Below are 13667 nucleotides of genomic sequence, written 5' to 3'. Positions count from 1 at the left end.
TCATTTTGTAGTTGAGACAATGTGAACATTTTTCCATCATGTTAACAACATGCAGAGAAGCGTTTCTCAGCACAGGGGTTGAACTTTCTCTTTTTTTCTCATGCCTGGCTCTGCCCACTCTGCTGCCATTCGGACGTGGCACTGATACACCCACCAGGAGGATTAGGGAAGGTTTAACACCGGTGCCAGCCTCACTCCCTGTGCCACGCCATCCCTCGGCACAGAGGGAGGTCCCGCTTGGCATGGCAAGGTGAACTAGCCTCTGATTGATGGGCATGGTTTCAGCCTGCTACTGTGCTCCCTAAGGCCCGTGCCTCCTTTTCCTTTTTCCTACTGCTGTCTTGGCAGCAGTGCCCAACTCCTCTTCCATGCCAGGCAGCCAGCTAAAGCTCCTGGTGGGCACATCAATTACATAGCGGCACCTCCCCTCTTTTCTCATGTCTATCTGTGGGTCTGTCTACTGTCTCAGACGATGCCAATCTGGTCCCACTCCATTTCCACTGCTGTCTATAGCTATCTCCTGTGTTTGTGTGCATACTGCTTTATAGCCTACCCATGTTCACAAATACATCTTTGCATATGCACAAATGCACATGAATCCTATTCACGCACACACCCCGTGCTTTCCTCTTAGGCAGGTCATAATGGTTGGTGGGAAAATCCTCCCTAGAGAGCACTCTGCCACAGGCTCAGCTGTACAATAGGCTCAGGTGTGTGCCTGTAGTATGTGCTTGTGTGTGCAAGGCATGGATGCTTTTGCTCTTTAATCTTTTTTTTTTTTAATCTACTGCTTGATTAAACGGCCTATTTCTCTGACTGCTTTATAGTAGAGGGCAACAGTAGGAACAAACAAACAAACAAACAAACAAAAAACCATTAGTAATGTAGTGCATTATTTACATGATTATTTCAACCTTCCTTTGGATTTTGCCTGTTAGTTGCTGTTGGCAAATCATGAATCATTTACTCACAGCGACCATACGCCATCTGCAGTATTAATTTTGACACTGTCTTACTATAAGCTGAAAAGGCTTTTATTTTTGAAGCGATAAAGGCAGCTGTTTCGTTTCTCCTGGAAACGTTGTGATAAATAACCCAAAGTAATTGTTACAACGTGCAAAATGGTAAGTCGGAACCTTAAAATGTTTATACTATTTTAAATGTGCTCGTGTATGTTATATATACACACAAACATGCAAAAAAAATTGATACATAAAATTTAAAAAAAAAAAAGTCTGGAGAATACACACAAATAGAGAAAGGACTCACCCAAGAGAAAAAAAAATCGCTGTTCCTCTCTTGCTATGACGAGTTTATAGTAGTACGGAAACCCGGAAGGGATGCTAGGAACCTGAAGCGGGGAAGTCGAAGTGGAGCAGGGGGTACAATGGCGGCGGGGCCTGGTGTTTCTATGCAGAGCTGCAGCCCTGCGAGGGAACTTTCTGTTTCAGTTCAGCAGGGAGGAAATCAGACTCATGGCGATCGGGTTAAAACCGAAGAAGTAACGGGTAAGAACGCGACTCGTGCTTTATTTTTCGTTGCTTTACTGATAATTTATTTTGGGACTTGGGCTATCAATGGCTAACTGCTAAATCAGCCCACTATGTTGGCGAGTACTGCTGCTTTTTGCGTATGTTTTATAGATTTGAAATCCATCTGTGGGTACCATACACACACAATAACTCCAGATTGATAAGTGCGGCTTATCTGTACAAGGATTGGTGTTATTTTTTGGTGCGCTTAAAGTCACGTTAGTTGCCTATCTGTAATCAGCTAACGGCTAACGTTAGCAACTTGCTAACGTCAACTTTCTGCAAACACTGATGATAGGTAGGTCGTGCAAAACAAGGCTCTGAAAATATAAACACCACAGAAGTTTTGCTTACCTATTCAGTGTGTAGAGCAAAAAATGCCAGTCTGTCCATCAGTTTGGCAAACTGTGTAATAAGCTGCAACATTGTAATAGCTCATTATCGACATGTTTTGACAACACTAGACATCCTAGACTAACAGTCTGGTAAAAGGATCCCAAAACTTTTATTAAAAGTTGTTGTTTTTTTTTTTGTTCTTTTTGTTATTTTTCCAAAGAGCTGACAAATCCTACCAACCAGCTAATGTATAAAAATCATGCCAGTCGCCTACCTACGTGAGACATCTGCCTGGAACACAAATAGTACAAGTGGGACATAGATGATGATAATGATGTTGTTGTCATGCTCTCAGGTCACTCTTGAAAATATAGAGGAAAGAAAGTATTTTTATACTTATATTTGTTACAGTACACATTTGGCTTCCAATTTGTTTGGAATACGTAAATGATGATAATGCCTACAACACTATTAGACCTTGGTCCACCAGGATTGGCTGAGATCTATCTATCTATCTATCTATCTATCTATCTATCTATCTATCTATCTATCTATCTATCATTGATCAATGGTCTTTGATTAGTGGTCATGTCATTAAACAAATGTACTTTTTGTAAGGTTGAGGAAACCTGCAGTCAGCTGAGACTGAAGAAGTCACTTGGATGAGTGACAAACTGCTTCTCCTGCTGAAAATGCTACATTCAAACAGAATCCACTTTTTGGGATTCCTGCTGATCTACATTCAAAAACACGCACAAAACTTTTTTTTCCTCATAAAGTTACACTAAAAAAAATGTGTTTGTGTGTGTTAAGTTGATATTTTATTTCTTTAAGTTTTGTTTTGTTGTTTTTATTGCCTTAAAACATTGAAGTTACCACATGTAGCTTTACAATGTTTACCACTTCTTAGACAAATGCCACATAGAAGTTTGAACGGGAAGTTTTTGTATAGCCTTTCACACAGGTGTGGATTAACCAAAATTATTTCTAAACAGTATAGTTTGTGGTTGTGTTTTTCTCAGAATAACAAGGATAATAGAAACGCCCATAAAGATATACAATATAGCTTAACAGCAACTCAAACTGCAGCTGTTAAACTGACAAAAAAATGTGTTTGTTTGATGAAATTAGTTTTTGCCTAGAGGAATAGTAAAAACTTTGTCTTGTTCTAGTTTAAGTACTTTTATTACATAAATATGGTTATTCTGGGTGGCAAAAAAGATCATAAACCTCTTTTAAAATGCAGAACAGAATAAGTGTATGAAATTTGCTTAAAAGTTATCTAAATGCATGTATTTCTTTTTTATTTAGAAGCAGAGAAGCAGAGTCGCATGGCTGCTCTGCTGGAGAGGCTTCATGCCAAACACAATGCTTCCCGGCCATGGCAGGAGACCTGCAAGGTTGTTCGTCAGGCTATGGTGAGAGAGAGACCTTTCTACAAGTGATTTGTACAAATTTCAAAAGCATTATTTTACATCAGTAAAGGCAGGAAAGAGGCATCTGCAGCAAGGCCCTTACGATAAAATCTGTGGTGCCTTTGTGAATAGAAAGCGAAAAACATCCTCAACTCCATTTCTTGAAACAGTAATAGGCACCACCTAGTGGTGCAGTTTAGCTCTACAAAAAAACCAAGTGTTTTCATGACTTAGAAAGACTTTAAGGGGAAAGTCATACAATATATTCTACAGTGGTATAATATACCAGTTTTAGAAGGCCTTAACAACATTATAAACACACACAATACCCATCATGACCCATCTATTTACTTAACAATCCCACATCAGGTCACAATGTAACAAGTAATCACAACAGAGAACACATTTAATGTCATTAAACATATAATTGCATAAAAGGTATATTCTTCAGTAACTTAGCTTCTGGATAAGTAAAGCTGTAATGAATTTACATTCTTGAACCCAGTGGAGCAGGTGGAAAACAAATTTTAGATCTTGTTGATTAAGCACATTTTTTGTTTTATGAACTTTCTCTTTCTTTCCACATAATGTGTCCCAGGAGAAACGTGGTGTGATGAATGCAGCAGGTCACCAGCTCCTGCTCAACTGTCTGGAGACCCTGCAGAGAGCTTTGAAAGGTGAGGACGTCAGTTGATTGAAACACAAGGGAGAGCGAGTTGACCTTTTTGTTTAGAAAAACAAACTGCTTTCTTTTTCAGTCTCATCACTTCCCTCCATGACAGATCGTCTGGAATCCATTGCTCGACAAAACATGTGAGTCTCTTACAGTTACCGAGGCCGGTAAACCTAAGCACTGAAAGCAGTGGAAGCTTTCAGTGCTTAGGTTGAAAAACCTTTAGTTTAATATTTCAAATGAGAATGAGCTTCTTTATTGGTTAGGAGGGCTACATACAACACATTGCATGATGTTCTTTATTTTACAGTTTTGATGGCATTTATCCATTCCAATATACTAAAACTGTTTTAGCTAAAGCACAACAGGAAATGGAGTATAGAAACGTCATAGCATTATTTTGTCAATTTTTTTTGTCTTGTTTATGCAGGCTGGGCTCCCACCTGAGTCCCTCTGGAACGGAGTGCTACATCACAATGGACATGTTTTATGTGGAGGTGCAGCTAGACACCAGTGGCCAGCTAGTGGATGTTAAAGTGGCTCATCAAGGAGAAAGCCCCACGGTCAGTCTAATCACTATGTAGTTCCATAAATTAGTAATAGAAGGCCTTGGTAACACAGGTCTAGAGACCATTCAGTGCACCATTGCAACCTCCACCTGCTAGGAAAAAAACTAACCAATCACAAGGAGGTTTCCAATAAAGCGCAGTGCCAGTAATCTTTGGCAACCGTTTGGAATACACATATTTTCCCTTACAACCAGTGGTTGCCGTGGGTTGCCAACTGGTCTCTAGGCTTGTGTGACTGGGAGAGGCAAATTACATTAATCTAATTCCACTAGTGAAGATTCAGTAATCTTTTTTTGCATTTAATTTTTGGTCACAGAGTTGTCCTGAGCTTTTTCAGCATTTAAGGTGAGTAGAAAGCACATGTGTAATTGAAACTCTTGTGGATGATAAGAGACAAACCTGTAGTGCATGGTGTTTCATTTCTGTTAATGATTAAAAGTTAAAATTGCAGTTACCTGTTAGAGAGTCCTGTTTAATAGCTGATTGAGCCACTTTTGTTTTCTTTTTAACAGGGAAAAGAACTTTGAAGAGTTTTCTAAACATCTCAAGGGACTTGTTGATTTATACAAGCTTCCTGGAGACAAGTAAGTAGGCTTGCAGGCTTTGACGTTTGGTTTAGGCTTATCTAAAAGCACGAGTAGATATTTCGTTCCACGTATAAAATTGAATTTACATGTGCTATCTTCCAGATTATGAAAATTATCTTTTCTTAAATTGTTGAATTATGAATATGTAATGTATTTAGGCTTTTTAACTGCTGAGAGACAGGAGAGCTGAAAAGAAAGCAATCAAAGACCAGATTAGTGATATTATTTTTTTTATAAGATGCATATGCCATACATCTCTGAATATTGTTTTCATATGTCTAATAATATTTCCTTTCTGTGTATCAGTAAACTGAAAACCAAGATGTACATAGCACTCCAGTCTTTGGAGCTTGATCTTACAAAGATGATGCACATGTTTAGGTAAGTTCAATAAGTCTTTGATTTACTGTTTAAGTTGCCTTTGGGATCTTTGGACTTTTCATATTCATCACATTTCTGAGGACTTTGGTTGTATGCTATATGTATGTGCTTCTAGAAAATGCATGTTAAATAATAAATCCCTGAAGATTTAATCAGTTTGAACCTGTGGTACTGTTAAAAGACTAAGTACACTAAGTACATTCCTGCCTGTGGCCATCTCCCTGTACAACGCATCCACTTAACACACTGTTTGCTGCTACAGCTACACATGTTTCTTTTCCAACTATTTATTTATAAGTGACTTATGTATGTATGTATATATATGTATATATTGTACTATTCTTAGTTAGCGTATTGTCTGTCTTGTCTTAATGTTGGTTTAAAATTGAGCACTGTAACAAAAAATAATTTCCCCCAGGGATCAATAAAGTATTCTGATTCTGATTCTGACACTAATTTTATGAGGTGTTGGGACACCTATTGTTAAAGATCGCAAGGGTCATCTCTTATTATAAGAGACTGTATCTCTGTACATTTGCCTAAATTGTATATATTAATAATTATGACCGAAGCACTTAATTTGATCATCTCTATTTTAATGCAGTCTTCTTTGTTTTTATGTTTTTTAGGTTAGCTACCAATGCTAATACAGTAGAAACTATTCTGCATGGGAGTGTGGGCTTGCTGACAGCCAGAAGTGGTGGTCACCTTGTTTCTCTCCAGTGCTATGTGTCCCCTTATGACATATTTGAAGAGGGAACAGGCACACAGCTCAACCTAATGGACAACAATGGCAAGTGCATGCAGGGCATTGATGACCTTATCAAGAATCATCTACCAGTCACGACCTATGTAACTTACTGGATGCTTGTTGTTACAGTGCCGCGCTCTCTGGGTGTCAGTGTCTCTGTTACAATTGAAGGAACCTCCTCTGTCTATAAGCTCCCAATTGCTCCACTGATCACAGGATCCCACCCTGTTGACAACAAGGGGTAAGAACATGTTCACCAGTGTTTACAAAGTCCTCCAGTGAGCAACTCTAATCTGTGTAAAACCTGCAATTATGCTATACTGGGAATTGTTTACAAATTCACCACTCTTGCAAATATTAGGCAGTTATCATGGGTAATTGATTTTTTTCTCTTTATTTTAGGACACCTTCCTTTTCCACTGTGACCAACTCCAACTGTGTGGACCTGCCAGCTTGTTTTTTCCTTAAGATGAACCAACCCACACCCTTTTCACTCTCTTTTATCCAGAGGATGGGCAATGCTACTTGTGAGTTTACCTAATGCATGTTGTATTCACTATTCATTAACACACATAGAAAATATTATTCTTTATTTGAACGGTTTAACCTTAATCTCTGTCAATTTTTCCCCCAGCCATCCCAGTGTTTGAGACCCCACCAATCTTGTCACCTCTCTACCAGTTAATTGTCCAGAGCCAGCTCCAACGTCTTGAGGAGGGCAGCTCCCAGCCTCCACCCCCACACAACATGCACTTTTATTCTGTGAGCAGACATTACTTGCCTCCACAAATATCAGCGATGTGTTGTAAATCTCTAGAATCTTTCAACTTGCACATTATTTGGTTTAGTTAAAGGTCTGTCCACCCTCGGTGGTTACCCCCAACCTCTTCTTTTGGCTTTAGAATTGTCTCCATTACTTGTATTTATATATCACAATTATCACAATTTCTGTCATTGGAAGTATCTGAAAACTTCTATTTTGCTGTCTAAGGTGTTACCTGATCAGCAGCACTGTTACTTCCTGAATGGCGATGCTCCAGTGCAAGATGGTCGATCTCTTCAAGGAGCACTGGTGTCCAAGATCCCCTTCCGCCACCCGGCACAAGTACCATTCTTGTTGGATATCATTCGGCATCAGGCAGCCTATAACACCTTGATTGGCAGCTGTGTGAAGCGGACTTCTATCAAAGAAGGTAGGTGGCTTCTGATTTCCTGTATTTATCTTATTAACATGTGCTCTGTTTTCTATCATATTAAATTACTTATAATAAGTGTCATTGTTATTTCAGACAGTGCAGGCCTGCTGCAGTTTGAGGTGTGTCCTCTTACTGACTCAAGTTTCAGCGTTTCTTTCCAGCATCCAGTGAATGAGTCCCTGGTCTGTGGTAAGCACATACTTTTGCTCTTTTTTTTTTTTTTCTTTCTTTTTTTGGGAGGTTTCGGGGAATAAAGGTGTTTCACTAAGATAGATGCATTTAAAAAAACATCACAGCAAACATGATGTTTTGTAACAAGTGGATTTGACACAAATGTCTTTATACTACTTTTTTTTTCTCCCCAGTAGTCACTTGCTACAAATACTTGAAATCCTGATAGAGAGCTTGAAGTTGAACTTTAATTTGTTTATATTTCATATATTCATTTTTAAGTCAGAAGTTCTGACTACTGAAATTGATGTGACACTGTTGGAGTGGTTGATATTAATTAATTATGTGGGAAATTGGTCTTTTCTGATTGTATAGTGGTTTTACAGAGAACTGTTTTTTTACATGGTAAATTATCTTTGGTTGAGTATATAAAGGTTTCCCCAACTCATTGCCCAGAAACACAAAACCAACAATTGCAAAGTTTTTATAAAATTGCCATTGCGTTAAAGTTCAGCTAAACTGGTATTTATTATTTTAACTGGAGGACTCAACACATGACTGCAGCATGTTGAACCTTTATCTCAAACCTATGTTTGCTGTCTGTCTTTTCACTGTTGGCTAATATAAAATGTTGACTGAAAAAAAAAAATCCTCTAAGTCACTTCAAGGTTGATTAGCAGGCAGCCACTTTACACTTTTAGCTTTGGAGTAGATTGCAGTCTAAAGGGGTTCATGTGTTAATCTGCTGGAATATCTTTTGTTTTTTGTGTAACTCTATTCTATGTGATCTTTTTCCTTTAGTGGTGATGGAGGTGATTGACTCCAGACAGGTATCCTGCAAGCTATATAAAGGAGTGTCAGATGCTCTAATCTGCACTGATGAATTCATCACCAAAGTGGTCCAGAGGTGAGATACTCACCATAACACCATAACTGTGTGGTTATGCACAGTTTAGTACATGGTTGGTAATTGTTTCCTTCCTCTTGTAGATGCATGTCCATCCCTGTAACCATGAGAGCAATTCGAAGGAAAGCAGAAACCATTCAAGCAGACACTCCAGCCCTTTCCCTAATTGCACAAACCGTGGAGACTATGGTGAAAAACAACCTTCCACCCTCTGGTAGTCCCACCTATAATATGGTAACAGCTGATGGATCTAATCCCATGGGACTGCCTGGGCTTACAGGGGGCAACACACCTACTGGAGGAGGGCCCAATTTTACAGGTCCAATCACTTCTCTGTATGGGATGTCCCGAACTGACAGGCAAGCTCAAGGAGGAGAGTGCCTAACCCCAGGAGCTGTGGCTAGCCAGCAACAGATGCAGCAACAACAGCAGCAAGGTCAAGGCCATTCAGATGACTATAGCAAAGTCACACAAAATCCCATACTAACAAGTCTGTTACAGATAACTGGAAGTGTGGGTTCTAGTCCCAGCTCCCAGAATGCACCACAGCCCCACCAAACTCCACCTCCAACATCTTCCCCTGCCAGCAACACCAAGAATCACCCCATGCTGATGAACTTGTTGAAAGACAATCCCACTCAAGATTTTGCTTCCCTGTATGGGTCTAGTCCATTAGAGAGACAGAATTCTTCTGGTTCTCCACGGACAGAAGGCATGGGCGGAACCTGCCCTGGAGGTAGCACGAAGGGAAAAAAGAAGCGCCCACGGGGGAATGAAAAGGGTGGCATGCTGCCTGGAACAGCTGCTGGTGTTGGAGGCGGTAGCTTAGGCATGAAATCTCAACAGTCATCTTCCATGCCACAGCACCACCAGCACCATCAAGTCACTCACGAGGATGATTTCCACCGTGAGCTCCTCTCTATGGATGTGGACGCATCTCAGAATTCCATCTATGATGTTAACCTGACCAGTGATGGCTTAGACACGCCCCATAGCATTACTCCTGCACCAAGCCAGTGTGGAACACCACCATCTGGTCCCAGCATGCCTTATTCACAGTCTCATGTCCAGTCTCAGCAACAGCAGCCACCAGGTACCGTACCACCTCGTATGGTCCGTCTCTCCAGCTCTGATAGTATTGGACCTGATATCACAGAAATCTTGTCAGATTTACCTGAACAAACTGGCAAAGGCAGTGGTGGGAGCCATGGGCAGCATCTAATGGGCAGCGGTGGGGAGGATGGAGGCGCACTAGGTACCCCTATCCGTGACTCTTCGAGTTCAGGTCAGGGTAGTGCAGTGTTTGACTCAGCAGATATTTTCAATACCAACAGCAATGAGAATCCCTTCACAGACCCCGCTGACCTGATTGCTGAGGCGGCCGGAACTGTTACCACTCCCACCAGTGACTCTTCTTCTACCAACTTCTTCCCTGATGCCGCGGACTTCAACCCTGACCTTCTTACCTCAGGCCATGGTTTCTCCCAGAGCTACTTTGATGACAGTTCTCCAAGTGCTGATGGAGACATGGACCTTGTCAAGAGTTTTGGGGGAGGTAGCCAGCAGAATACCCCATCAGGAACGCCTCAAAATCCTACTCCACATGGACAGAGCACTCCAGAGCCTTCACTAAAGGAGCCTTTTGATATTGGGATGGTGTTTGGAGGCAACAGTGGTAGTGGTAAACCACTTCTGGGACAAGCTCCTGATTTAGGAGACACACATGGTGGAGGGTCCCAGAGCCCCCTTTTGAGCATGGGCCTTGGAGGAGCATCTGGTGAACCAAAAGTTAAACAACAACAGGTTCTCATGCGGCCAAAAGATGAGAATGGGGGCAGCGGTGGGAGCAGTTCTGGGATGGGAATCGGGAGCAGCTCAACAGAGGGAAAACAGGTGAAGCGTAGCAGGACGCCATCCAGTGAGGGAAAATCTAAAGATAAACCTCCCAAACGCAAAAAGCTCGATCCTGATGGAAAATCCCCTTCTCACAGCTCAGGGGGACGGCCTTATACACCACCTAGTGGTGGCTCAGGCTCTGGTAGCAGCATAAGTGGAGGCGGTTCCAAGTCTCCTGGTAGCTCAGGACGGTCACAAACCCCCCCTGGAGGTGCCACACCTCCAATTCCCAAAATCACTATTCAGATCCCCAAAGGGACCATAACTGGGGGCAAAACCTCTTCCCATAGTGGATACACCTCCAGCAGTTCAGCCACAAGCAGCACAGGAGGAACTGGAGGAACCAGCAGCAGCAAAAGCCATCATTCACACTCATCGTCCTCTGGAAAGATCAAATCCAAGGAAGGCTCCATGACACAAGGCAACAGCTCCAAACCAGGGAGTGGAGGAAGTGGGCCATCCCAGTCTAAAGGCTCCTCCCAAGGGATGGGTGTTGGCAAGCCAGGATCTTCACCAATCACCAAACATGGCCTGTCTGGGCCTGGAGGTACTGGCGGAGGAATAGGAAGTAGTAATAAAGTTAAGCCTCAGGGGGGCAAGCCTCCTGGTTCACTTATGAATCCCAACATAAAGCCCAACATTTCACCTTCCCATTCTCGTTCCAGTAGCTCTGGTGAAAAATTATCCTCCCCTATGAAGATGCAGCAGTCCCAGGTTCCAGGAACTCCACCTTCTTCCAAGGCCAAATCCCCCATGGGCTCAGGAGGTGGCAGCTCCGGAGGGTCCAAGTCTTCTTCTGGTGGAGGCATGAGCTCACAGAAACCAGCTGGGGGAAGCTCTTCATCTGGTTCTTCATCTTCTTCATCATCCTCCAGTTCCTCGTCATCTTCAGGTTCAGTTGGCTTCTCAGGAGGCTCTCAGTCTCAGTATGGCAGTGGTGGAGGGGGAAGTGGTGGAGGTGGTGGAGGAGGCAGTGCAAGTGGGGGTGGAGGTGGCAGTGGTGGAGGGGCTGGCCAGAATAATGCAAATAACCCAAACGCCAAAGGAAAGTCTCCTAGCCGTAACAAGAAACCCTCTCTAACAGCAGTCATAGACAAGCTGAAGAGTGTTGGAGGAGGAGGAGTAGGGGAGGATGGTTGTGAGGTAGGGCCACCAGTAGGGGGAGCTGGTTCGTCATCTACTCCTGGCGGTGGGTCTGGAAATGTTCCCAGTGGGCCTTCAAACATGGCACCATCCAAGCATGTCTCATCCTCTCAAAGTGGTGACTATAAGCGGGAAAAGTCTGATAAAGAGGCAAAGGCAAAAGTGTCAGTGTCAGGGGGGAGCAGTGGGGATAAAAAGTTGATGGACCCAAAAACAGGTGGGGTAGGTTCGACTGCTTTGGCCAAGATTATAATTAGCAAACCAGACGGTGGCTCTCCAAGTATCAAGGCTAAAGTGACCCTACAGAAAGCAGGAGAAGGATCTGGTGACAATATGCGTCCTCAGATTTCTAGCCTGAAAGCTTCTCCACTCTTCAGTGGCTCGACTCCCAAACATGACCGCTCCTCCCCCAGTCACAGCCGCTCACCAGGATATACCCCACTTAACCAGGATAGTGAGAGCGAGTCAGGAAGCAGCTCAGTGGCTGAAAAGTCTCACCAGAACAGCCCCAGCTCGGACGATGACCAGACCATGCGCCCACTTCCTCCCCAGGACTACATGAGCTCTATTCCCCTTAGCTCAGGTGAGAAACATAAGAAACACAAGAAGGAGAAAAAGAAGCAGAAGGAGAGGGAACGGGAGAGGGACAGAGACCGAGAACGGGACAGGGACAAAGAGAAAAAGAAATCTATGTCAATGGGGCCGTCTTCTCATCCAATAAAATCGGACAGTTGGTCAAGGTCTCCCATCTCAGCTTCAGATTCATCTTTGTCCATGTTAAGTTCAGATCGGCCTTCCCGGCCGAGCCCAATGTATATGAGAAATGAAGATGATGACCTCATGGACTCAGCCCTCACCGGCAACCTTTAATTTGATGTAGAAAGTGCTTTGATTTCACTCATTTGTTGTCAAATTTTAACCCATTCCTTTTAAAACGTAAAGTAAACTTCTATTTATTTCAATCAAGCTGCAGATTAGAGCTGGATATAGGAATATTAAAGCTCTGTAGCTGATCATTGAACTGTTAAAGCTGTATTTTAGTTTTGTATTTTACTGTATGAATACCGATGTATGATGTCGGGGTGGTTAGGATGCCAGGTGTATGTGAATGTGAACACTACACATAAAAAGCCACCTCCGAATTGAGAAATTAACCATTTTTGTCTTTCCTGTGATGTCAGATGTTTTTATTTTTTTAGTACGTTTCCCCATTTCTTTATCCATGTAATCCATGTACATTCTGCTTCTGTCATAAAAAACAATGGGTTGCTATTATACAGTATGACATCTATTGGAAGTTATTGTAAAGACAGAAAGGTACAGCATTTACTTGCCTTGTTTTTCACAAAACCTTCAAATTTGTAGATTTTTGATACATTTTAAATTGTTAACGAGTAAATTAGTGAAGGTAAAAAGACTGTAACTGATAATGATGATGATGATGATGATGCTGATGGTGGAGTAAAAGAGACATGCAGTTATTTTTTATAACTGGAATTGTTTTTGAAGGTTGGAATAAAAATTTCACATGTGAACCCTATGTGGCACTAGATGGCAGCAGTGTATCAGGCTCTATTTCTGGCTGCAGAATTACAGGGTGCGTTATAATGAGTCATTTTCCCAAAGGTAATGTGTGGAGGTTAAATGGATTTTCACATCTTTATTCACAGGTATTATAAAGGATGATTTGTAGATTCAGAGTGCAACTAAAGGGTTTTTCTTTGCTCACAATGGGCTCATTTTGAGCCTCCAAATTGACAGAACTAAGAGATGTTTATACTGTCATGTTTAATATCAGCAAAAAATACTTGTGTTGAGGCAATCTTATTAGGAAACTAACCGGCATTAAGACCTAACAGTACAGATATGCCAGAATGAGTTGGTGTAGTTTTTTGATTTGGTGCTATAAAGTAGTATGACTTTGTAGCTCCAGATACATTTAAATCAAAGCAACGTCTGTGTATCACTGTATGCACAGTGGACATTTAATCTAAAGAGATTAAATGGCCACTGTGCGTTCTTTTTTTCGTCATTGCATTTTCTGCTTTGTCTTTGTGAAATGATTAGATGTAAGACATACAGTCTTTAACAAGCAGCTGAGGTGTACTCA

The 13667-nt window shown here is 41.9% G+C and overlaps 1 protein-coding gene across 1 annotated transcript; it reads left to right on the top strand.

Moving 5' to 3' along the window:
- The first annotated feature begins 1340 nt into the window (after positions 1 to 1340).
- On the top strand, positions 1341 to 13114 carry med1 (mediator complex subunit 1). The gene is made up of 16 exons (XM_085466372.1): positions 1341 to 1508; positions 3180 to 3286; positions 3882 to 3960; positions 4042 to 4096; positions 4387 to 4519; positions 4842 to 4870; positions 5038 to 5109; positions 5419 to 5493; positions 6123 to 6286; positions 6374 to 6485; positions 6647 to 6771; positions 6879 to 7006; positions 7236 to 7437; positions 7534 to 7629; positions 8413 to 8518; positions 8602 to 13114. The coding sequence occupies exons 1-16, from the start codon at positions 1388 to 1390 to the stop codon at positions 12425 to 12427; spliced, it is 5430 nt and encodes a 1809-aa protein (XP_085322498.1). The 5' UTR covers positions 1341 to 1387; the 3' UTR covers positions 12428 to 13114.
- Positions 13115 to 13667: the final 553 nt, after the last annotated feature.

The sequence above is a fragment of the Copadichromis virginalis genome, linkage group LG8 (assembly GCF_057382275.1).
Source record: "Copadichromis virginalis isolate Kocher_CV1m ecotype Utaka linkage group LG8, C_Virginalis_male_GT1.1, whole genome shotgun sequence".
Taxonomy (NCBI): domain Eukaryota; kingdom Metazoa; phylum Chordata; class Actinopteri; order Cichliformes; family Cichlidae; genus Copadichromis; species Copadichromis virginalis.
This window is presented reverse-complemented; position numbering and strand designations above follow the sequence as displayed.

Bases quoted from the DNA above. Each gene is read 5' to 3' on its own strand.
- med1 (XM_085466372.1), top strand. From the start codon at position 1,388: ATGGCGGCGGGGCCTGGTGTTTCTATGCAGAGCTGCAGCCCTGCGAGG. The intron at 4,871-5,037 runs GTGAGTAGAAAG...TCTTTTTAACAG, and splicing joins GAGCTTTTTCAGCATTTAAG to GGAAAAGAACTTTGAAGAGT. The intron at 6,287-6,373 runs GCAAGTGCATGC...TTGTTGTTACAG, and splicing joins CAACCTAATGGACAACAATG to TGCCGCGCTCTCTGGGTGTC.